Consider the following 27,046-nt stretch of genomic DNA (forward strand, 5'->3'; position numbering starts at 1 on the left):
AAATTAATTAATATATAAACATAATATATGTATTGAATTAGTTAATATATATTAAATGTAAAATATAAATATAAATTATATATAGATTTATTAATTATTTATATAAATTATATATTAGAAATTAATTGAATTTGTCTGATTCGTAAACAACACAACAGGAATGCATTGGTAAAAGAACCAAAATTTGAATTGTATGATTCTATTATTTAGTTGAAATTCAATATTTAAAAATAAAAATAAATCAATTGACATAAAATTAAAAAAAAATATATATATATATATAAATTAAGATTGAATGAAGAAGATGGTGTAAAGATTGTTTAGCTGCTGCGGATAGATCAGCTAGGACCGGAACCTAGGACTGCTTCTGATAGATCAGCTAGGACTTGAACCTAGGACCTTCCATTTGCTGCTGGAGTGCTCTAGCACTAAGCTACTGGCCTCTTGTGGCCAGTCCATCAGTGGTCCAGGTAATTGCTTATTTCCAACCAATCTCCCTTCCCCAGGCCCCTTTATGCCGCACTACAGGTGCTTGAGGCTCCTAATCTACTCTAGATTTGACACCACATTGAGTTGTTGCTGATGGACCAGCTAGGACTCGAACCTAGAACCTTCCGCTTGCTGCTGGAGTGCTCTACCACTGAGCTACTGAAGAGTGTCGCTTATTTCTAACAAAGGTTAGAGAGGAGTGGCTGTACAATACATAACATGGGAGCCAAAGATGAAAGCTGTTCAGTTGAACTGAATCAACATCATCATTCTCCTTATTTTCTTCTTTGTTTTTGTTTGCCTACTTGACAGGAAATCGTGATGAGGATTCATGATCTCACAAAAATTCATGAAAAGAATATTTACAGAGCTTAACTGCATTTTTAAAAACTGTGCTGTTTTTGTTTAAAATGGTGAGTGGAACGTCCCTACAAAAATAACCATTCCAAGGGTGCCTCCCTTTGTACGAGGCAACTGAAAGGAGGACGGGGATGTTTGATCCCAAATCCCGTCATCCCTGGAACGTCTCCACTCCAGGTCCGTCAGGTTTTATACTGGGAACATATCCCAAGGGAACACTGGTCATTTGTATTATATCCATCTGCCTGCCATTGGAATATATCCCAAGGGAACTCTTAAAAATAACGTCCCTATCTATGGCTTACGTTAGCAATCGACAAGACTGCATCATACCCACATGATAATTTCTTACAAATAAAACATCTTTCTCTTTGAAAGGCTTTTCTTGACATGTCATTTACTAAAGATGAGCAAGAACTTTCTACAAAATCCAGTAACATCTGACTTGAGCCTTGCATGTATTCAAACTTTTTAAATGCAAACAAGAAACCATATCCACTTTAACTGAAATGAAAGTCCCAGTCATCTTTTGGTTTGCCTACTGTAAATCAATCCACTTTGCCACCTCCTCGACCATTATTTTCAAACAAAGTTCAGATCACATAGTTAGTTCCTTATGATATTTCCTTAACAAGATTACAGCTATCCATTTATTCCACTGGTAGAAACAAACTCAAGGCTATTATTGTAATATGCATCTGCTCACCTCCAAAGCAACTCGAACGGCAAAGCTTCTTTACTGGTCACCTCCAAGCACCACAGAGGGTAAAGCTTCCATAAACATTATAGTCTTACATCTTAAGCTTCCATCCGCTCTTGGTAATTAGTAAAGATTGAGTTCACAACTAGATTTTGCTCAGATTTTGTGAACTTCGGAAAATTTCCAATTAATACTTTAAAAGAATCAATGTACCCAGAAAAAGGCATTAATTGTCATCTTAATACATCAAAGGCTTTCAGCAAATGAATATTTGTTAAAATTGATTGTAAGCAGATCAATTCACACAGTTTTAACACGGGTTCTGGCATTTTTTCAAGGAGAAAAATCAACTGACTTCAATAATGCAGAGAAAGTACTAATGGCCACAAGAGTACCATAAAATCGATTTTTCACCACTTCTGCACACTTGCACCTTGATTTTATGAATACAAGCAAAACAACTTTCAATCTCAAATGATTGACAATATCTACTCAAAGTTGAAAGAAAATTTCTCAATAAGTTTAAATCATAGAATTAGGTCTAATGAAAAGACAAGTGCTTCGATCCTGTGTTCTATTCATGCAATCAGCATTTCACCAATAGAGAAAAACAGCTAAAAACACAGTTAGGTCAGCATAATCCACAATCTAAAAGCATTCCATTTGCGTAGCATTAATATGGCATGGCAGAAGTGCAGCCAATTGCATAGATTTAAAGAAGGAAAAAATTGTTAAACTAAAACAAGGTAAGATATCCATAAAAATAGCGAAAAAAAAAGAAAAACTTGACAGCTATTACCCAAAAAAGGTATTTTTTCAAAAATTGAGGAATAACTCTGCAGTAAATCTCCAAGTAATCAAATACCTCTTGAGTTAATCCAAAGTTATAGATGAACTCTTGAGTTAATAAATAGCTCATAAGTTTTCCCTAGTTCTTTTTGGATTCGGCTGCAGAAAAAATGAATTTTGAACCGACACAAAAAATGGCGAGCCAGTATTAGTTGCTATTTTCTCCTGATTTCTGCTACCATACTGCTCAGTCAAGAGTAGCCCGAGGCACATAAAGGTACATAAAAAATACAAAAATCACAAAACAATAGAGTCAGCAGACCACACAGAATCAAGGTAAAACCAGAGGCACGCAGACATTATCTACGTTATATACTTCCAGTATCTCAAGAAAGGTGAAAAGAAAAAGAGAAGGGACACGGTGACAGAGAGCAGAACCCTCCACTCCTAAAACCTGTAAAAGCTCTGGAAGGCACTGATTAATAATTTGTAAATCTAATTGGTATGATTCTGAACCTTTTAAGTTTTCAATTCCAACTGTAAGAACAGCTTAAGCCTTAAACCAGCAATAGGAAATTGGTGAATTCTAACTACAGGAATTTTAAAAACAATGTATTAAATTTTAACTGTGGATTTTAAGCAACTAATTTATTTTTCTTATATTTTGAAGCATTAGTTTAGGAATTTTAACATTTATTCACCAATTACTTTGATATTCATTTGCCCGTTTTACAATTTTCAGTTACCAAAACCATTTGCAACCCTTGCATTTTTTTCATATTGCCATCCTGTCAGATAAAAATTGTTGCAATGATTTGATGAATTTCCTAGAGCACTCTCAGTTTGAATAGCAGCTATGATATTTCCCATGTAGGACCAACCACGTACCAAAAACCCATGTTTGACAATGTCTTAAGAAGTGCATCCCTTGTAGATGTCCCTGTCCCCGTCCCCCTTTTGCATCCCCCCGCGGCGAAGTCAATACGACACTGCACAAGCGTGTAACACAAAACCCAGTGTTCCACAGGCATTGGGGACGAGGTGACCAAGGGCCTAAGTTTGAGGACGGCGAGGGGACGGCAGCGGGGGGTGGCGGGGTGGTGGTGCTGATATAGTTATACATATACATATACATATAGTACTTGAAAAACTAGTTTTGAAAAGATGTATGACAGTATTACAGTATAAGAATTACATTTCAAATGAGACTATAGGAAATTTGAAATACTAAATCTAAATGCCAAGATTTCAAAGTTGTGTTGTTATATGGAGCCTAATCAGACGCGGAGACGTCTCCGGCGGCGCTTGGGTGGCGGTGGCGGGACGTCCCCTCCCCGTCCCCGTCCCCCTGTCCCGGAGACGCAGCCAAAAGGGGTGCAGCAGGGGACGTCCCATCCCCGTCCCCCCGTCTCGGAGATGCGGCCAAAAGGGAGGGAGGGGGCGCGCAGGCGCGTCCACGTGGAACACTGCAAAACCTGTATTAAATTCAAGAACTACAGCTAACTGAAAGGTGTCGATGTGCAACTGATCTTTTACCAGAATTAGCCAATACATGAATTTTGCAAAACCTTCTTAAAAATATGGTATTTCTTTATTTTCTTATTTTCGTGTCTTGAAAACAAAAATGCTGACATTTTACACAGCATAAAGTTCATTTATCAAAAAAGGTGAATCTAGATGACCATGGTCTAAATGCAGGGAAGAGATATTCCCATCATGATAACACAAACTCAAGCCTCTGGACGGAACTGTTTCCAATATAAATGTAACTGCGGTAATCATTTGTCGAACAAGAGAATCTTATAAAGCCTACTTCGAATTCAACTATTTGATTTCCCATATTTTGTTTAAAAACAGCGCTTTTCAGAGATTTGGTCCTCAATGCACCTTCATCTCTTCATTTAAATAACATCGTTAAAATGAACATATGCAATCAGTCATTACAAGTTGAACCTACAGCTCTATCACTACTGGGAACATATATTGCATTGAATGTTTCTTTGGTTATTATGAGGGATAAGAACAGAAAATATGATCTCTTTGAAGGTCACTTGATATACGAATTCAAGTTACACTATATAGTCATACCCTACATCTTCATATTTTCATGAGCTCGAAAATTAAATTACCAGAAATGGCATAGATGAATGACAAGGAAAATATCAAAAGCAACAGCAAGACACAAAAAGCGTGACCATCACCCAGTTTCTACTGAACATAAATCAACTGTCTATTTAGCCAGACTTCTCTTGTCCTTATTTTGGAAGGTTTTCTATTGCTAGACAAACATTTCTCATAGTACGATACAGAAAATTGTTGCTTTTCATAAAACAGTTGTACTTGTAGCTCAACGGCTTTTTCTTAAAAATGGCAACGTTTCGGCCATTTTCAGGTGTTTCGAGTCCCAATACTAGAAAAGGAAAAGAAACTCCCTTATTAAAACTAAAAGGACAAGCAGAGGGCTAGGTATGACCAAATAATCGCTCACCAGAAATTAATGAAATCAAAAAACACAATGAATCACTATACTTGCAAAACATTGGTGAGGGATTCTTGCAAAACATTGGTGAGGGATTTATAAGAGGACTTCAGCCCTAAAGACCAATCTTGGAGGCTAAATATCCATAAGTAGGGCTGGCGACACACTAAAAACATGCACTGTAGATGACTACAACTAGAATAAAATCTCAAGTAAAAACTTTTCTTTCAAGGTTGCAATTTTTATGTATTCAGTCGGTATTTGTCATTTTTATAGTTTCACAATTTTACAATATTTTACATTGATATTATATATGCCTTCCATAAGTTGCTTGTTTTATTATGGTGTAAGATAATTATTTCTGGTTTTGATAAAATTAACAACTTTTCTTCAGTTAAATTAATTTTATTATTGCATTCAGTCACCTCTTAATCATTTGTCTACAGCTCTCTGTCTTGGGAAGAAAGATCAATTTATATGCCCCAAAATCTCTCATCCTTGTTGCTCATTTTATAACTTGAAATGATAAACACCAATAAGAGAATTTGACCATCGCTTGATTAACAGGTAACATAGAGCTTCACAAAAACATAAATGAGGGATCAATGATGGTACAACAGTAAAAAGAAACACTGCATGCGAGGGAAAATCTTCCGTCAACATCCGGTAAAGTGTTAGACCTTGTGATTTAAACAACGGGCATTTGAAGTCCAAAAAAAAACAATAAATACATCTTCCACAGAGGGTTAACTCATGTATGGCTTCTCATTCCATAATCATATCCATCGAGAGCCTTCCCCAGTATTTGCTATAAAGATGCCAAGATCATCACCGACTGTAAACGAGAGCCTCCCCCACTATTTGCTATAAAGATGCCAAGATCATCACTGACTGTAAACGAGAGCCTCCCCAGTATTTGCTATAAAGATGCCAAGATCATCACTGACTGTAAATGACTGCACAAATAAGGGTAGTTAACTCCATAAAAGGGTTCAACATATTTGATATTTTCCTTGTTTCGTAATTCATCAATGCCATTTCTAGCTTGATTGTCCAATGAACTTAGAACAGCCCCCGAACCCTCACTTCCGGCCCCCTGGGAAACATAAGTGCATTTCCCCACACCCCTTCTATTGTTGGGTTTTTCTTATATCTAACACCGTGTGCAGTTAATCACGGCTGCCCCTCAAACCCATTAGGTTCTCCACTCTCAAACTCCTACTAGTTATTGAGTATGAATTATGAAATTTCAAATATTAAGTGTTTAATGATCATATGACATGTGCAATGTTTGAGTTATGACAAATTGATGATCAAAATAGGCTTTTATGTCCTCTAAATGCATTAATTTCTTTTTGTTTGTTTTTTTGTAACATTTCGAATGTTTTGTTTGATGAGTCCCAAGTCCAAGTCCTATTTTGGGCATGACCATCAACAAGGATCAATTACTTGAAAATTTTGGAATAATATTTTAGCTGTCTAATTATACAAAATATGCTTTTATGTTATTACACTAGTCATATCTTCTATATAGGCACTCTGTAGCTCTTAATAGACGAGGAACACTCACCATCAGAACTTCATGCATCAAAGAGAAAGGGATTACATTCAACGCAAATGGGAAGTAACAAAAGGAAAAAGGTAATCACGGAGATATCAACAAAAAATAATAACACCAATACGAATATAAGCTAAGGCGGCAAAAGTGAATAAGTAGAACTATTAAGATACAGTAAATTAAAACATGAGGTTAAAAAAGGAAACGATGGAAAGAATACAATTGCAACATACTGGATGAGATGAGGTGACAAAACCAGCAGGTCAGATGTCGATGCAAACTTGATTAATGTAAGCTATGTAACAATTTCTAATAACCTTGCCATAAATAGAGAGTTTTTATTGTCATACATTCTTTGAAAATACTAAAGCTTCTTGACAAGTAATATATATCAGGCAATTGTACATTTTGTAAAGGTTGCAGCACCATGCGTATCTAGATACACGCAAAGATCCAGCCCAATACCGTCATGTTTTTAAAGCTAATCAAATTTAAATCTCTTCGACCCTTTCATTTTTTCTTTTTTTCAGGTAGTTAAACCATTTGGAAAAAGAAAGACAGATTTGGAGATACATTTAGATATCTTGAGTCAGTTTACAACGGACACTGCAATTAATTTAGAAATAAGAAATAAAATGGTACCTTGAAAAAGCTTATCAATTATAAAAAAAATTCAACATGCCTTCTTGCTCTTAGCCACTGGGACTGATACTCTTATAATGGAACTAACATCAATGTCAGTTCAGTCATCAGTTCCACATCTTTATATTTCAATTTTGCCAATATAATTTAATATCGTTTGTGTATAGTCATGAAAACCTTCAATTTTTTCCTCGATGTCCGAAACGAAAAGCAGCACTGTAACTTTCCTCGAACGTAGAAACCGATTCTTCAAAAATAATGTTGAGGTCAGAACTTGAAATCCAATATTTTTAGAACTCGTGTCACATTGTTTGCAACTTCAGAGTTGCAAATGTAACAAGGACGCTTATACTTTACACAATAGTGAAAAATTGCTGGTCTTGCTTTGGTCTCAAGATATTTTAAAATTTCGGGTACACATCAGTTAATAAAGTCAAATGAGAAGAAAATATACAGCATGATGTGACGTTATCTTCTCTTCTTCTTATAAGCTGCTTATGCCAAAAGTTTTGTCCTCATCATCTGTGCCAATGAAAGTGTTATATCAAAACCATTGCGTCTGCTAATTCTAATTTCAATCTTATTTAAGTTCTTGAGAATGGATGTTTTACAGTAGTGAGAGGCAAAATCCCAAATGCTGGTAAATTTTGTTTTAATTTTAATTGAAGACAACCTATTTGTTTTTTTGTCAACAGTTATCTTCGTCTATATGGAAGGTGCATTAAGTTTTTTGTCTTGTGAAAAGTTATCTTAATCTTCTGAGAGAATGCATGACCAATGCCATAACCAGTAGTTAATAAAATAAAGTGGTAGTTGTTAATAAAATAATGTGGTAAATTGAGTTCAGTTAACTTTAAGTTCTCTATTAAACGAGAAATTTTTTGAATTTGAAGCCAAAATAGAGCATTTACTTTACCCGTTAATTTCACTGTTCTAGCATTCATAACTCATCTGTCTGGCATTTTATTTTCATAATATGATCTTCTCTGCACAATGCAACGCAAACCATATATTTATCAAAATTTCACTAAGTGTAATATGACTTTCTTTCATTACTTCACAGCATTCCTTGAACACCTTATGCACTGCAGTCCTTTAATGTCATGCGCTTCTCAGTTTATTCAAGCGATTAAGATTACTCCTCAAATAATGTGTTAATCTTCCTGGAATCCGTTTGTTGGTACACCAGAGTCAGCATAATGTACCAAAGTTTAATATGCATGGGAAGGGGCTTTTATTATAAATTAATAATTTAATATGTGTAAAAACGCATATTTCATTTCATTTCGTTCTCCTGCAAACCCTTTTAAATTTTGTCATTTTAGATTTTTTATAGGAATTTTTCAATAAGATTGAATCCATTGTAGCTTAATTATAAAATTTGTCATTTTAGAATTTTTACTGCAATTTTGAATAAGAGTGAATCCATTGGGGTTTAATTATATTTACCCAAAACATTCAAACAATATTAGCTTCCTGAATCATTTCTATATAGTGTATATAACAATATTCATCATCTATTTGCATTGCATAAGTTCACAAACTTCAAATATGAATTTAATTAATGTTCGTAGATTTTGATGACTTTTTATATTCAACAACTAAATGTGTTAATAACTTTTAATGAAGATACTGAGAGATTGTCTTTTAGAGATTAATGCAGCTAAGTGTGAATGACCTGAGTTCTTGATTGCAGCGATAAGGTTTGTGCTAATTATAATAAGTCCCTGATATCTTACAGTGGCTAGGTGTCGGCAAACTGTGGACCCAACAGCATGCAATGTATTATTATTGTAACATTTCAATCTCTGTGCCTGGTCGAGTAAATTTGCTGAGGGCAGACAGCGTATTATAAGTCTTAAGTTCTTAAATCATTTACAAACCCTTAAAAAATATACAGATTTGTTGTACTAAAAAGATCTCAATTAACTAAACTGAGGATGCTCAAAGGAGCTAGATGGCTTACCTATCGTACACGAAATTATCTGACTCGCCAATTTTACAGATGCTTAGAATAAGCCCATCATAACCATCAGATGCTACAAAACCCCACCGTTGAATGGTCTAGCCATACAAATTTTGATACACCTACAATTATTGACACAGTAGCTAATACATAAAATAAACAGCAAAAACCATTTGCAAGGCATTCATTATTAGTGGCTGCAACTTGGTAGGGAAAGGAATGTACATACACCTTTTGTCGTTTTAGTGATCAAATGTATAACGTATAACAACAATGTAAAGGTTTTAGCGATCAAATGTAAAATGTATAACAACTATGTCAAAGGCAGATGGAATTCTATATAGATTTAGTGATTAATCGAACTTTTGTTTATTGGAGATTCCATTACTTGGTTATATCTCGTCTTTTAATATTGTATAATTTGTTACATCTGATGAAAAATGTCGCAATTTGAAACAGAAGATGTGGGAATCTATAACAGGAAGTGGGCAGGAGAAATCAATTTCTAATAGGATGCGAGGGCAAGGCTATATCGCAATCCATTAATAATAATGATGTTCCCATGGTGCTAGACATGATATTAGTAACCAATAACAATGAGGACTGGAGTTGGGCATTCTAACAGTCACTCGGTAATACAAACAGCAAAAGCCAATCCTTGGACAACCTAGCTATACCAGTTTTGCTGAGCCTATTGGCACAGTTCAGCAATCTATGGATATAATAAACAGTACAATCAAACTATAAATCCAATAATTAGATTTTTATTAAAATGACGTGAAAGTGAATTTTTGTATTGTACATATGACCGTCCACTCACACTGTATGACAATAACATGACGGGCTAGGTTGTAGTTTAAATTGACTTTGGTGGTCATTAACGAGAACCGTCTTCAGTGATCATATATCTTATTGTATTATTTGGATTGTTTCTCGGATCTTATTAAAAATGTTCTAGTCAGTTCTGAAAATGCGTTGTGGATTATATGTTGCATGTGAAGAAATATTTCATCATCAAAAAGTCATGGATGTTTGTAGGTTGAGTACGGATTTAGTCTACTTTCACTTTCAAAAGCATATGTTTGCATTATCAACCCAGTAGGACAATAATATTTTATCCAAATGATAAATGCTATGAGAAATACTAGTCAACAATGGGAATATATTAAACCCGTGAGGGAAAAAACAAAGTACATTTAAGTAAAGGCAAAAAAGTTCAACACTGACCCCCTTTGCAAACTCTATCCTCAGAGCCAGACCACCGAGGACCAACCCTTGAAGACTTCTCTTTGCAATAACTGCATCCTCTTCTTTCCTGAAGTTTATGAAGGCATAATTGCGGGATGTATAGACAGTTATACTTTCTACTTCCCCAAATCTAGAGAATTGTTCTGCCAACACAGTTTCAGTGACATGCTGAGATACATTGCCAACCCAAAGATTTCGAGAGGTCTGAAGTGCATCATGTTCCATTTTCTGAACTCCAAAAAGATGAGCCTTTTCATCAAATCGAGGGCCTGGAACTCTGTCCTTTGCAAAAGATGTTCCCTGCAAAATTGTCAAATGTTATCTCACAGTTTGCCTTTATGCCTACAACTCAGTCTGTACAAAATTTTGTTAAAAACTCTTAAAGAAAACATCTTTTCACTGGATCTCGGCTAGAAGCTTATCCAGAACTATGGACAACAGTTGTACTTATGCAACTCTTGCCTTACAATAAAAGGCTTCAATAAATATTGTGCAATATAATAACCACTTATGCATGTAACAAAAATTTTGCTCAACCCTGAATATACTTACCATTGTGGACCCCTTGTCATAAAGAGAACAACATACCTCAAAAAACTAAAATAAAAACCTGTACAATATCTTCCATAATGTAATGCATTACCACTTAAGCATGTAATAGAAAAACCAATCTATAATAGAATATTCAATATTGTCAAAAGAGCTCTAACATGACACAAAGGAATTAGATGTGTTAATTGCATAATAGTATGCATGGCATTAACTACATATTTTCAACATGAATGCATTCACATGTACAGCACCTTGCTGAAGCTAGAAAAGAAACAAGATGCAAGATTAATCCGCATGAAATACATAGCATTCAGAAACTTGATTGATAGGCCATTTCTTCCACGGCCAAATTACCATCATAAGACCAACATCCAAAACAAACCTCTACATTTAATCACTGGTTAGAATCTCTAACCATTTCAAGAGTCAAATAATAAACCCAATCATTTTGTAGACAACTGTCCCTAAGTTGCCGAATCAGGTTATACCATTATAATATATACAACAGTGATCCTTTAAATTTTGGACATTATTCTTAAAATCTTCAAAGTTTTAAAAAAGTGACTATTTTTACAAACCAAAGGAATAAATACGGCCATCAAATACCCCGGCTTTATTCCCCAAATGATACCTCTGTAAGCCCGGTGTCCTCTCTCTAATAACTCTAACATCTCACATAATACATTGCAAATACAATCATGATGGATTGCTCCACAGGGAAAGAAATTTGTCGGCATAACCAACGGTCAAAAAAATTGAGAATAACTACAGTCAGACAAACCCACGGTAATAACTTGTATGGATTCATGGTAGAAACCACCATTTAAGCTTGCATAAAACCCCAGAAATGGTTAACAAAACCACATAAGTCGAGAAAGACAAAAAAATATAAATAACAACAAATAACCATGGAATAAAAAAAGATTTCTTTGCACTTTGTAATGGTAAATAAATAACCATGGGAAACGGTATAACAGCATACGTATAATGAGGTTAAACTTTTCGTGCAGTTCTGACAGCATACGTATATAAAGAGGTTGATGTTTTCGTGCAGAGGCACATCAAACATATATTAGCATGGCCCATGGTCACTATTATATATCCAGGCATAAGAACACAATCCAAATTTACACCATAATCGAATAACCCAGATATCCCTTCACAAATTTACCTTACGAGGGAGGGAAAAAAGCAACTCACATTCCCTGAAAGAATCCTTTTTCCTTTTGAAGTAATCGTCCATGCAAAGACACGCTTGTATGATAATTATTCATTGCTAAGTATTTTTCTATAAAGAACATTTTTTATAATATTTCGTTTCAATGTATTTAAGCTTTACAGAGCTCAGTCCTGATCCTTTCTTATTTAAAGGATGCAAATTTCAAATTCCCGCCAGACTTAGAAAAACTATGACCAAGAAAATCCACTGCAAACACTAACCCTAACAAATGAATAAAACAACATGTTCTTTCCAGCAACTATTTTTCTCTTTGCCTTCGATGATATTAGCTCTGTGAAACAGCGAGATTTATTTGTTCTCAAAAATTATTTTTTAAGCATCTTTTCATATTTACTTTCATTTGGTTTAACCTTCTGGCAGCTCAGTCTTGTTCATTAAAGTTAAGAAAATTTAAAATTTTCACCGGACTGCAAAAAATTATGATCTAGACTTTCCTGCCAATGCCAAACATAAACCCTATCAACAAAGATCACATTGGTTGTCTTATTGTTTGACATAACCAGGCTTCCTGTACACCAGGTATATCCAGCAACCATATAAAGACAAGTAAAATGACGAGTTTAAAAATACAAAAAAACAATTTCCTAATCTTTCTGACACAAATTTTCAGCAGGTTTGGACTAGACTTTTCTAGCACTGCTAAACATAAACCTTATCACAAGTAAAACAGGGTCAAGCTGTCCGGTTTTTAATAGTCTTAATCGAAGACCCTATTTTTAGCATTAACGCTATCGAAGCTAACGCATCCATGGAAAGAAACAAATGCAGAAACGATTTTGATTTTATTTATTTGAAAACGATCTAGGGTTTTGAAAGACAATGAGCTTACCCATTTTACTCCGATGCCACTCCTCTGGTCCCTTGAATTTGCGAACATGCTGAATCTCCCGCTAGGTAAAAGCCTTAAAATATATTTTTTTACGAAAAGACACAAAGATTCTAATCTTTACAAAAATCGCGCGCTGCAGCAAAGACAAATGTTAGGAGAAAAATAAAGACATTAAAATGATCAGAATAGCAAAAAGCTTGATCGATCGATCGATGAGACAAATGGAAGACCAGGCAGAAACTGTGAAGATAAAAGGGTGGGAGAACAACCGGATACACCGGATACCCACCGACACGCGTCCTTGCATGTGACATGTGCCTGCAATTATTATTATTTTTCACAGTGGAACTTTTCTAGGCTTTTCATTGTTGGGTTTTGATTTTCGGCGCCCTTTTAGGGGTTACCTGGTTTAAAAGAGTGGTACGCCGCATGGGTGGGGTTATGAAATAATGAGCGTCTTTTACAAATTATTGCATGAGTTTATTTCTATTAATGTTTTGGATCATATTTTGTGATATTAAAGATGAGGAGAAAAATTATGGAACGTGATGAAGTGTTGAAGGAGTTATTTGAAATTGTGATTTGATTTGTTGAAGAAAAATGGAGTGTGATTTGACATGATGAAGGGTTTTCTAATGAGTTGAGATAGCAGGTGCAATCTAGAAATAATTGTTTGAATGTTTTGGATTATATTTTGTGATTTATTATATAGGGAGAAAAACTATGGAATGCGAATTGAAATTGTGATTTGAAGTGGTGTCATAAAAAATACTATATTTTCCTCGTTCATATGAATTGTAAAATATTATATTATGAATTACATGTGTATTGTCTTGTTAATAAGAGACCAATAAATGTTTTGTTCCTTTATATTAGTTTTCGAATTGGAATGTGATATGTGAAAAGTATTAGCAATAAATAATTTTATGTTATTATTGATTGAACTAACAATCAAGAAATTGAATTACTTATTTGTCAAAAACAATATATATTTTCAAGTTAATGGGTCTTTGGTCTACTATTGGAGTTTGAATGGTTCTAAATAAGTTCACCAAGAATCAAGTCTTCTGCCCGTTAAGGGGCTTGGTTGGGTTAATTCAACTTTGATGGTGTATGTTGAAGTTGTTTGGGAAAAACCGACATAAGAGTGGTGGAAAATTCACTTTGATGGGGCTTCCAAAGGAAACCCGGGGCCATTAGGAATTGGCTTCATTGTTCGAGATTGGGAAGGCAATATTTTGGCCCTAGGAGCGAAAGAGTTGGAGGAAGGGACGAATAATGTGGTTGAAGCATTAGCGGCTTTGGTAGCTATCAGATTTGGTAAGAGGTTAGGTTTTTCAGATAATTGATGTCTGGCACCTTCGGAATACCATTGCAAATATTGTGGAGGAGTTGATAGCCTTTGAATATTTTTTGAATTAGCCACATAAGACGATCTGGGAATGTGGAAGCAGACAAACTCTCAAAATGGGCATTAACCTTTGACAGGTTAGTGAATTTCATGTTAAAGACTTTAGGAATGTATGTCTAGAAGGGAATTTTTAAAAGAATGTTTGTAGGTACATAACATTTATGAGACTACAGAAAGCACATAACCGAAGCAAATGCAACTTTTTGGAAGGGTAGCAGCATAGATTTCATACTTGGCATTAATGGAAAATTTAGGAGATCGTGGAGGTTGTTTTAATGCGAAATCAATTCATTTTTCTTTCTTGATACTTCAGTTGAGTGTTTTGTGGAGGAAAAATTGTGAAACAGAGAAGGGAAATGCAATTTTATTGCAGACATGGGAAAATGGAAGCAAATTTCACGCTGAGGACAAGAAAGCGATTATGCCCTTTTCTCGGCTCTGTGTCAAAAAGGAGGCTTAAAGGAATGTTTCTTTACAAGGATGACAGATTGATGAAGTACGTACAATTGATTTCAGGTGAAGGTTTTGGTGATTTAAAGCACAAATACCGGACAAACATGGATGTTTATTCTTTAATAATGGTGTGGGGCTTGGATTTGGAGGACTCGGTAGAAACTGTTAAGGGAGTTATGGTAGCAATTGTGCCTCAAGGTAATCTAGAAGGGATGGAATCAATACTTGAATGGGCAATCCCTGGAGTAGGGTTTGATGTGTGGGAAGGCATTGAAAATGCTAATCATGAAGTCTTTGAGAATTGTATTGCCTTTATACAGTGACCGAAAGGAAGATACAAAGCTAGTTGCAGAGAGGAAGCTTGATGGGGGTGGGAGGCATTGAAGGTGTTCATGCAATTGATGGAGGTGGAGGTTGAGTTGAACCAGAAAAGGTTGGAGGTGGGACTCATGAAACATAGAGCTTCTCGGCCGAGAAAGAGGAAGGTGGCGGATTTACAAGCTTGAGTTTGGTCCCGGGTAGTTGTTTTTTGTTTTAAAAAAAATGATGCAAAATGTATTTTGTAACAATTCTTGGTGTATCGTTACCCTGTAAATGTTTAGGTGTTAACTGGTTTGATTTAGGGTAGGAATATAGGTCTTTGCTAAGAATATTCTATTAATTTGTACTTTTGAGCGATTTTTTGAGCTCAAGGTGATGGTTTAAGTGGTTTTTTAGGGGGGTTTCTTTCCATGGGTGGTATAGGCAGTGAATGGTTGTTTTTGAAGTCTAAGGGTTTGATGGCCAGTCCTATGTTTTTACAGACTTTTATGATGTATCTCTTTCTCTTTTATAAGCAATAAAAATCAACTCTTATTACCGACCAAAAAAAAGAATCAAGTCTTGTTGAGTACAAGGCCTTGACACCATGAGGGATGTATTGTCCCTTTATTTCCAAAAATAGAAACCTACAAAAAATAATAAGTCCCCCCTATAAAAAAAAGTAAGTCGAGGCCATAGAACAGTTTGGAAAAAATAATATTAATTTAATATTTTCTTTATTTTGATGCAAATCACATTTTTTAAATGAATAAATATAAAATTAATTTCCTATTATAGTGGTGTTGGTTTTTGGAAGTTTCATTGCATCTAGTGGCCTTGTAACAGTTATGGCAACTTATTGATTGTTAATGGTAATTCTTTATGACAATTGCCAAAAAATATTATTTCCATTTCATGTAATTTTCCTCCATGTCAAGTAGTGGGATTTCGGCATCCAATTTGATTTTGAATTTGAATTTCACATATTGACATAAACCAGCTTAGAACTCCTACTATTTGGGCTACATCTAGTCTAGTATTAACCATTACATACATTAAACTACCAATAGCACTAACATAATAAACATTAGACATCTCTTCAATATCATCATCAAAATTAGGACACATGTCTAAACTTAACTCAGTACCATCCAAAAATGGAATATTTACTGATTTGCAATCTTGCATTTTAAATCTATACAAAATGGTGTCAACACACTTGCTCTGACCTAACCAAATCTTTTTGTGAGCCCAATCCCTATTGATATCCATCCCAAGAATATATCTAGTAGCCCCCAAGTCCTTCATATCAAATGTGCCAGAGAGTTGAGTTTTGAGCTCTCTAATCATCGCCTTGTTGTTTCCAGTAAACATGTCATCAACATACAAGACAATAATCAATATCTGATCATCAATTATCTTAATATAAACACAATGATCCTCTTTACTTCTAACATAACCCAACTTTAATGCAAATGCATCAAAATTTTGGTACCACATCTTGGGTGACTATTTGAAACCATATAATGACTATTTTAACCTGCAAACCAAGTTTTATTTTCCTTTCACAACAAAATCATCAAGTAGTCGCATATAAATCTCTTCTTCAAGATCCCCATGTAAGAAATCAATTTTAACATCAATCTCCACTATCTCAAAATCATAAGAAATGGCAATAGATAATAGGAATCTAATAGAAGATAGCCTAGCAACAAGAGATAGTATTTCACCAAAATCAACTCCCTCTCTTTGGGAGTATTCCTTGGCCACCAATTTGGCCTTGTACCACTCTAACTAACTATCTTTGATCAAACTTAGAAGAACCCAAGTATCACAACTATCCAAATTTGTCATCTCCTCCTGCATGGCTTTCATCCAAGACTCACTTTCTTAAGAAAATAATGCCTCCCTATAAGATCTAGGTTTATCATCAATACTTGGTAAAGAAAACTTACAACAAAAATTTGATGGGCTATACCTGTCAACAAGATTTCACTGTATAGTTGACCTTCAAAAAGGTGGAGTAAGAGGTTCTTCTTCGTGCTCTTCATTGTGATCGACTTCTTCTATCACAATTGAATCTTCAATATTTTCACTTGAACTCTCTTCTTTTTCTCTATCTTTGTGTCCATCTCTTTGTTCTTCCACATACATCTTCTTACCTAGTTTCAAAATGCATTGTCTTTGAGTTTTCATTTGGTTGTTCTTCACCCGAGTCATCTCTAGATTAACTAAAACCATATCGCTAAAAAATTCTTTTTATGGGTTAGAGGATTTCAAAGCTTATAACCTTTTACATTCTCACCATATCCTATAAAGATGTATTTTTTAGTTTTTTGATCCAATTTAGATCACTTCTCTCAAGGCACATGAACAAAAGCCTCACAACCAAACACCCTTAAATGTGAAACTAAAGGCTTTTTACCCAACCACATTTTATAAGGTGTTTTATCAAGAAGAGCTTTATAAGGAGAACTATTAATTAAATAGCAAGCAATACCAACAACTTCTACCCAAAAGCATTTGTCTAGTGTAGCACTACTTAACATGCTCCTATCTCTCTCCATTAATGTATGATTCATTCTTTTTGCTACCACATTCTATTGGGGAGCGTAAGGTGTAGTGTTTTGCCTAACAATTCCTGAATGTTTATGAAACTCATCAAATTTCTTAGAGCAATATTCACCCCCATTGTCAAAACTCAATACTTTTATCCTATAATATAATTGTTTTTCAACCAATGCCTTTAATTCCTTAAACTTAGTGAAATTTTAGATTGTGAATGCACAAAATAAATATACTATATCTCAAGACATCATCAATGAAGGAAACATAATATCAAGATCTATTTAAAGAGTCAAACATCCACTGGACCACATATATCTAAATGAATAATCTCTAAAAGTCTCTTAGCTTTATTAACTCCTTTAGGAAATGAATATTTGTTTTGTTTGCCAAACACACAATGCTCACAAAAATACTCCTACTGGCAAAATAATCATAAATACCCTCAACTATTTTCTTATCAAGAATGATCTTAAGACCATTTTCACCAATGTGACACGATCTACGATGCCACAACATACATGATTTTTAGTCCTAGTTACAAAAGTTGAATCATAAAGAGTATAAGCATGTAGCTTAAACAAAGTCACTATTTAAGATCCTTTAGCAATTACCAAACTTCTCCTTGCTAACCTGCAACCAGACTTAACAAATGTCACGTGAACTCTATAATCATTTAACTTGGAAACCAAAAGTAAACTTCTTGCAAGATCTGGAATATATAAAAAATTATGAATGGAAACAATCCTCCCATCACCGAAACACAACTTTACTTTTCCTTTGCCAACAATCTTCAGTAAGGTGTTATCAACAAGAAAAACTTCTCCTCCATCATATCTTTTATACTTATAAAACTACTCCTTGTGAGAATTCATATGGTATGAAGCACCTGAATCAACAAGTCAAGCATCATTACTAATAGAGTTAGCTGAAATAAACAAAGCATAAAAATTAATGTCATTTGAGGACTTATCCATGGAAGTTTTGGTATTCTTTTTCTTATTTCTACACTCCTTTACTTGCCCTCTTTTACCATAGTTCCAACACTTCACTTTGGTCTTTTCAAGGGTCTTAGAATGTCCTTTTCACTTATCCTTCCTTTTATCTCCTTTAGGCTATGTTTCCTTAGACCTTCCTCAAACATGCAAGGCATCTTGGGAGCCAACATTCATGGTTTTTATTCTCATCTCTTCTTAAAGAAACAAGGGGACCATATTTTGTCCATATTAGGCTCCACATCACCACTTCACACGACAACGACTAGATTTTTCCAATAATTAGGCAAAGAGCAAATCAATAAGATACATTTATCTTCATCTTCAATCTTAACATCTATTGAAGCAAGCTGACTTATGATCAAATTAAATGCATTCAATTGTTTAACAATAAAATCACCCTCTTTTATTTTTAGAGAATACAATCACCTTTTCAAATATAACTTATTAGCCAAACTCTTAGTTTGGTAGATTTCACCTATTTTCCTTTATAGCTTGTATGCAATGTCTCCTATGGAGACATTCATGAGGAAAAATTTGCAAGACACAACCAAATGGTTCCTTATGCCTTCTTGTCATTTTTGTTCATTCTTCACATAGCAATCGAGAGTTAGTTGGTTTATCTTCTTTAGAAACTTACAACCATTATCTCTCTCTTCAAGGAGATCTTCTGCTTTCAACTTCCACATCTCATAAACAGTGCCATTGAACTTCCAAATATCCTAATGAGAGGTTGAGGCCATGGTATACAACCTTTCTCAAATCTACAAAAAACCCACAAAGCAAAAGCTTCCATTGCAACCAAAAATTTCAACACTCGAGAGAAAAGCATCCCTTTCTCAACATAATTGTTAATTCTGATACCAAATGTTGTAAATAAAAGTGAATAAATATTTCAATATGAACTTATACTAAAAGTTATTGCGAATTTGAAACTAAATGTTAACCCTTAATAATATGAATACAAAATCAAAACAAGAGGAAGAAAACCATAACATATGAAACACCAAATTTATGTGGAGAAACCCTTTCAGGGAAAAACTCCTCCATAGAAAGAGGGGCAACTAGAATACTTATCCAATGAAGATTAAAATAGCAACACGCTTCTTTATAAACCTCTATAAAATTCAACAGCACTTCATTGTCTTGAAAACTAAACAAGACTAAATGAATAACTCTAGCTTAAGGGACCAATTTATAGGAGTATGTGAGGATGAATGCCAGTGTGGTATCACCAAACAACATGCAAAAGAACCATCTAGAACCTCCTTGGAATCAGTCAAATCAACCAAAAATAGCAATTTACAAATGCTCTTACAACTATCATAAGACATATCTCATGCATAGGCACATGTGTAAGGATTATGTCATAAATATTATCATAGATATTGCCATAGTTGTCATAGCATGTTATTAAAGTTGTCATAGATATCATATATCCTCTTAAACAACCAATGACGATTGTCATAACCCCTAGAAACAAGAGATTCCAAATGGGATGCCTAGCTATTTTTTCCTTTTCCCAAAAGACAATTGATAATCGTAAATTTGCTTTTACATGGTCTTTTTCACCACTGTTGGTTAAATAGTTTAACCTATTATGGGTAAATTACAAATGAAATTAGGAAAACAATAAATTTAAAGAATTTATAAGGTTGGTGGCACCTAAATCCCAGCATTGATACCATAGTCATAAAAAAAATATCCATTTTATACACTTGGATAGATGGAGAGTTGATTATAACCTTAAGAAAGTGTAATATATGATTTGAGTTCTTTTCCAATGAGGTTATTTAAGTTCAATGTCTACAAATTTTGGAAAAATACCTCATTTTTTTAGATAAAGAAATGATAAAGGGAAACATAGTTGTAGGATGATTTCAATAGCGTGTAGTATGGTTAACAAGAGGTTTGGAAATGGTTAATGTTAATGATTTCATCTTTACACATTATAATTGTAGTCACATAAATCTGTCCACTTAATTAAATGAATACTTGGTATTTATTTGATTATTTAACCATCAATTAATGAATTAATTAAATTAATATTTAATTAATTCATCTCAACCCTCTTCTCCAATTAATTAAATAAATTATTCAATTTATTTGATTTAATTCACTTAACCAAATTCAGACCATTAATTAAATAAATAAATCATATTTGTTTAATTAAATCTTCTCTCACATTTAAATAAATTAATATTTATTTAAATCCCCCAAAATCCCACCTCTCACATTTAAATAAATTAACATTTATTTAAATCACTTTTATCCTCTACCCACTTGTATTTTCCTACAAAAGCAAGTTGCACAATTATTTTAAATAAATAATTTATTTAAATCACCTTTATCCTCCACCCACTTGTATTTTCCCACAAAAGCAAGTTGCACAACTATTTTAAATAAATTATTTATTTAAAATCCTATTTATCCTCACCCACTTGAAACCTTTAATGGTTTCCCTTAAAGTATTCAAACTTGATGGCTTTAAAGTCTTCAAACTTGATGGCTTCCTTCTATAGTCTTCTTAAGACTTTAATGGTTTTCCTTAAAGTCTTCAAGTCTTTAATGGTTTCCCTCAAAGTCTTCAAGCATTTTAATGCTTTGTCTTCATTTTTCTCATTTAAATAAATTAATATTTATTTGAATATTTATCCAAATGCAAATTACACCATTTAATTGAAATAAATGATTTTATTTTAATTGAAAATACCAAAATTTCTCTCACTTGCATTTTCCTACAAAATCCACTTGCATGCCTAAACCCCTTCTAGAATTTTCTAATCACTTCTAAATAACCTAACCCCTTCTCTAAACTTTGTCACATTCCTAAGCAAAAGGGAAGTCACTTCTCAAACCCTCAAAGTCTTTGATAACCATTAAAGGCTTTCAACCTTCAACCACTAAATGGCTCAAAGTCTTTGATAACCATTAAAGGCTTTCAACCTTCAACCACTAAATGGCTCAAAGTCTTTGATAACCATTGAAGGCTTTCAACCTTCAACCACTTAATCCCCAAAGTCTCCAATAACCATTAATGGTTACCTCAAACCCTCCCACATGGTTAAAACATTTGTTTTGACTCAACCTCTACCCAACCCAAAGGTCTCATCAGGCCATTAATGCTTTGACCATGATTATCTCTTAAACATTTGCACAAAGGTTTATCCTTGGATTAACTCTTAATCCAATGGGTAATCTTAATTTGGACTTGACCCTTAGCCTCTAGATAACCATGAGGTCTTCTCAGGCCTTTAATGCCTCCAACCTCTTCTCTCAACCCAATCCTATGTTGACACTTGTCACCATTTTATTGGTGCCAATTGTGCACATGGATCCCCAATTTTCAAACTTGGCCCTTGATTAAACCATTCAATCTTAACCCTTCATTTCCCCATTTCTTCTATAAATAGAACCCTTCTCCTCAAGCAAAAAAAAGGAAGCATTAGAGTATTGTTGTTATACTGGCATTAGCATAGAGCTTTCTCATAGCATTTGCTTATCATATTCAACCATCTTGAATCTCCATATGGCATCCATGGCTAGTGCTAAAAGCTGAGAGCTACACTCATTTGGGACTTGGAGAGGAGAGGAACAAGAGAGGAGCAACTATGAGCATCTTGATTAGCTATTTTATTTTATGTTTATATGCTTTCTATTTCATGCTTAATATCTCTCTTGATATGCCTGTTTAGGATAATATTTTGTTGCTAACACTAACGTTTGTTTCTTGTGCTCTTGTGTGTGTTGCCATCAAACAGATTTTCTAATCCTTTTTGTAGAGCATCAATAATTTTTTAGGTTTGTTGTATTTATTTGATGAGCTTTTTCAGATGCAAAAATATAAGGAGGTTGAGTTCACAAGCGAAGAAGTGAAAGTGTTGAAGGAATGTCCAAAATCTACATAAGTGGGGGATGAAGAGAAAAAGGTTGTAACTAAAAATATAAATCTTTATGACTCCATGATGATTAATATTTCATACTTGAGCCATATCATCAATACTCTTGAAATGCAAGATTTGGCATCACTCAAGGAAATTGAAACTTCTTTCAAGGCAATTAACTCATGTGTTGCATTTCACATTTCTAATTTTTCACATCCATATGTAGAAGAGCATAGTGTTTTCAAAGAAGCTAAGTTTGAAGAAAACTTTTGGGTGGTGAAAATTATGAAAGTTATGTTAATCATCGATGAACATCAGAGATCTCATTTTGTAATCCCACTACTTCTACATCAAGAAAAGAGAATTTTTGGATATATATTTTTAGGATCACCTTTGGAGAGGAGATACATGACATGAATTGTGCACATACTAATTTATCATCTCATATTTCAATTTGGCATCATTTCGAAGAAGTGCATGAAATATAGGTTCTTTCCTCATAAGTTGACTTTCCAATTCATGGTGAATCAAGAGACATATTTTAATTTCATTTATTTTGATGATATTATGATCTACAATAATTGTTGGAAATTGATTTGGAGTATTGGGATTAGCTATGGATATATTTAAACAACAAGATCTCTTTCCCAAGGCATCTTCATGGGACATTGATAATACACACATGGGGCAGGAACTCAAAAATGCAATGCTAAAGGAAGGAGACATGATGATAATTCTTTTCTTTATGAGAAATTAATCTCTACCACATGGAAACTTCAAGGATATGTCTAGTATGACATGATAAAATTACGTAATCCTTAGGTATTTATTTTCAAAGGGTGTTGGTTTTGATTGTTCTTAAGAGTATGCAAATGTTCTTGGAAGGATGTGAAATTGTTGTATGGTTAATTATATTTTAATATGGCCTATATTACCTTTTTACTACTATTTTAATCCATTTGTATTGATTGTCATAACCCTCCTTGACTTTGGATGGCTGATTGCATTCTCACACACTTCCATAAGAGCCAATATAAATACATTCACGAGTGTTGCGTCTTATGTTCAAATAGAAATTTCAAACATGGGGATCAATTAATTTTAGTTTATGGTTGCTCATGGAGATATTGTGGCCCTTACATGGTCACTCACCCATCTTACAAGGTAGAAATTCTATTTTTTTAGTCAGGTTGGTCATTGCATAATTTTATTGTCAATTTTAGCAACTCTTGTTCTGAATAGTTATAAAATCTTGTACTTAGAGATGGTTTCTTTATATAGAAGTTTATCATTGTCGATGCAAATTAATATAACCATAGCTTTGGTTTGGAAGAGATTTATGTCTCTAGTCTCCATTGGAGGAGATCATATGGATATGGGTGATGGACACATTAGTTTTAATGATGAGTTCCAATAAAGGTTTCAAAAAGATAGACATTGAGGTAGATGACTTAAGTTCTCATATGGATACAGAGTGTTTCTTTCCTAAACCAAAGATGAAGACGAGAATGTTGAGGACAACTCGTGACATTTCATTTACGAAGAATGAAAAATATGCATTGATGGATGATTTCAGAAGGTACATCATTCTCCATCGGTATAAGATATACCTAAATTATTATGGAGTGAATATTATTTTTGTTGGCAAGAGACACTGTACATATCATTTGGTGTTGTCATTGATGGCAACCGAAGTCAGATATTTCATCTGCAATATATGATCTGATCCTACCAGAAGTCAGAATAAAGATTTAGTTAAGTCCAGTGAGTTAGAACAGTGCATCTGACAGAATATAGTGTTTTGGTTGGCATTTCATTTCGGTTGAATATTTTGTGTTGTATAGCTAGAGGAAGATATCTAGATGTCTGGAGTACCTTATTCTAGAATCTTAGCCTCTGGTGATGATTGTCATGTGAGTTAGAAGATTTGGTGTATAGCTTTTTGGGTTGAACAGCATGGTATGGACATCTTGGATAGTTAATCGTTGTACGAAATTGATGGAGTAATTTTGGTGATTGTTTTTGTGATTGAGGATATGTAGCTGACATCTAGGAAGTGTGTGGACAATTATTTTTGGTCCGCATATGCATTGGAGTTCAGATTGAACCGACTATGTATGCACATTTCATTATTTGGATAGTGTTCTTGAAGTCGACATGTATTTTATGTTGCGTATATATAAGACTAATGGATATGATCATTTTTATATCGATGGGTAAGTGAAATGTGTTTGTGATCGATTGTGTGTAGTTACACATGTGCAAGTGAAGGATTTGTACTATGGAATATTGCATATCAACATAACAGAGCATTATAACAGAGCAACAAGAGAATATGTGTTATGTGCTTAACCAAAAATATGATTTGGAATTGGTAGATGCTATTCATTAGTTCATCTCTCTCTTTTGATCTTTGTAGTTATTTGTAAGGCAGCGAGCCTTCCCAAGGGTTGTATCCCTCCTTGTTTTGTAAATTGAGTAATGATCTCTGGGCAGTCTGCCTGAATGCATGAGTATTCCCTTGTAATACTTTTAACAAAGTATAATTATCTTGTGGGTCTCATCCTCATCATGGTTTTTCCCTTAACGGGGGTTTCCATGTATAAAATCGTGGTGTTATGGTGTTGTTGCTGATTGCTTTATATTTTTGCATCTTTCCTTTGTTCATTTGCATTAAGTGGTTGAAAGAACAAGTCAATAATGTTAAAAATTGCAAAACACTTATTCACCCCCCTCTTAGTGTTCCTTGATTCCAACAATTGGTATTAGAGCCTAGTTCCTTGGAAGAAGCCTAGTAGCTTGAGGAGGATCTGGGAAGGTGAATCAATGGATTTTGGTAGTCTTTAGCATCAATTTATTGTGGCACTTGAGGATCTTGATCAATCCCAAGCTAAGGTACGACAGATGAAAGCGAATCTTAAGGATGTTGAGAACTTCATCCAGCCATTGAAAGAGCACTTGAACAAGTGAAGAGAGAAGATAAAGAAACTTGTTGATAAGCTAAAGGACAGAGAAAGCCAAAGCATAGATGGCCAAGCCTTGAAAGAGAAAACATAACAATGTGAGAAACTTGCTAGAGACAATGCAATTCAGAAGAATGAGATGGATTCTATTGTGATGAAATTGACAAAGGAGATTGAGGAAAGGAAGAAGAATGAAGAGATCCTTGTTCAGTTATTCAAAGATAAATCTGATGAATGTTGCAGACTTGATTGTGAGAATGGCCAACTAAAGCTTGACCTACAAGAATCCATACAATATGAGGAAGAGCTTGGAAAGTTGATCTTTCTTCTTAGATATGATCTTGAAGCTGCAAATGAGTACAATGAGAAGTTCAGGATTAGTTCAACCAAACTTAATGAGATGCTTAAAAGTCAAAAGAGTGAAGATGACAAGCGAAGACTTGGATTTGAGAAAGGTGAAAGCTTTGGTCTGGTCAAAGCAATCCTAAGTCTCAACATCAGAGAAACAAAGCTAAAAGGTCTCTGGTAAGACAACCTAATGCTCATAAGTTCAATGGTAACTGTTTTGTTTGCAATAAATTTGGTCACATGGCTAGTCAATGCAAAAATAGAGTGAATCAAGATGGTCCATATTTCTCCAATCAATGTTTTAAATGTAACAAGTATGGACATAATTCAAATGAACACAAAAGTATGATAATAACTTTCCAAATAGAAGGAATATCAGATGTTATACATGTGGTAGGTTTGGACATGTTGCTAACCAGTGCAGATCAAGAGGAAACCAAGGGAACTTCAAGCCTAGACAAGGAAATGTGGTGCGCTACAACAATTGCAACAAATCCAGTCACATTGCAAGATATTGCATAAGCAAAAATGTGAATAGGAATGATTAGGTAGACAAGAATAAGAATGTGCAGGCAAATGAAAATGAGAAAGTGAAAGTGGAAGAGATCAGAGATCAAATGAAGAAGACATGGGTTAAGAAGAGTGATTCAGATGTTGTAAGCGGGTCTGCACCTGAATTTGGTGCTAAAAATTCCTCCGAGAATTGAGTTAAGGCCTCTAGCCTAAGGGGAGTTTTCATAAAAAATCTTATGCACCCCCTCTAGTAGATAATACCTGAATCTGATAGGTTGGAAAATGTTGTGATAGGGTATTGCAAATGATGTGAGATGATCTTCAAAAGAATCTGAGAAATTATGAAGGTAAAAAGATGATTCTTTGTGAGTTGTCCAAAAAAGTTGAGTATTCAGAAGGTTTAGGGCTAAATGCATTTAATGCACCCTAAAAGTCAGATAAGTGAATGATAAAAAGCCATTTTGCCTTTCATTCTTCACTTTGCATTCCAGATAAGAAGAAGAAAATGCTCTGTGAGAAGATTATCCAACAAGATCAAAGTGTGAAAGAGATTTCTCAAGCAAAAACCTAATCCGGTGATCAAGGTATTTTTCCGTGAAACCTTTCAAGTTTGAAGTTTGAAATTTATGAAATGGCTACCTTTGGAACTGCAACCCCACTAGTCGTAGATACCACTAAGAGAGCTAGACCAAATTTTAAGAAGCACCCATTTATTTCCGGGGAAGATGATCTGAAGAGTGCGTTTTCATTGGTTCCACATGG

General features: G+C 34.3%; 1 protein-coding gene across 3 annotated transcripts in view; it reads right to left on the reverse strand.

Moving 5' to 3' along the window:
- The window catches only part of LOC131044864 (flowering time control protein FPA), a 46,203-nt gene extending 32,934 nt beyond the window's left edge, over positions 1–13,269 (reverse strand). Inside the window, exons 1-3 of one of the 3 annotated variants that reach the window (XM_057978330.2) lie at positions 13,142–13,269; positions 12,853–12,985; positions 10,211–10,531 (exon numbers count right to left, since the gene is read on the reverse strand). In XM_057978330.2, the coding sequence (XP_057834313.2) occupies positions 10,211–10,531; positions 12,853–12,900 (369 nt within the window). In that variant the 5' untranslated portion in view covers positions 12,901–12,985; positions 13,142–13,269. Of the gene's footprint in view, positions 1–10,210; positions 10,532–12,852; positions 13,086–13,121 lie in introns of those variants that run through there. The other 2 variants (XM_057978331.2, XM_057978329.2) reach the window with 2 other exon arrangements.
- Between the last annotated feature and the right edge of the window lie 13,777 nt (positions 13,270–27,046).

The sequence above is a fragment of the Cryptomeria japonica genome, chromosome 1 (genome assembly GCF_030272615.1).
Source record: "Cryptomeria japonica chromosome 1, Sugi_1.0, whole genome shotgun sequence".
Lineage (NCBI taxonomy): Eukaryota > Viridiplantae > Streptophyta > Pinopsida > Cupressales > Cupressaceae > Cryptomeria > Cryptomeria japonica.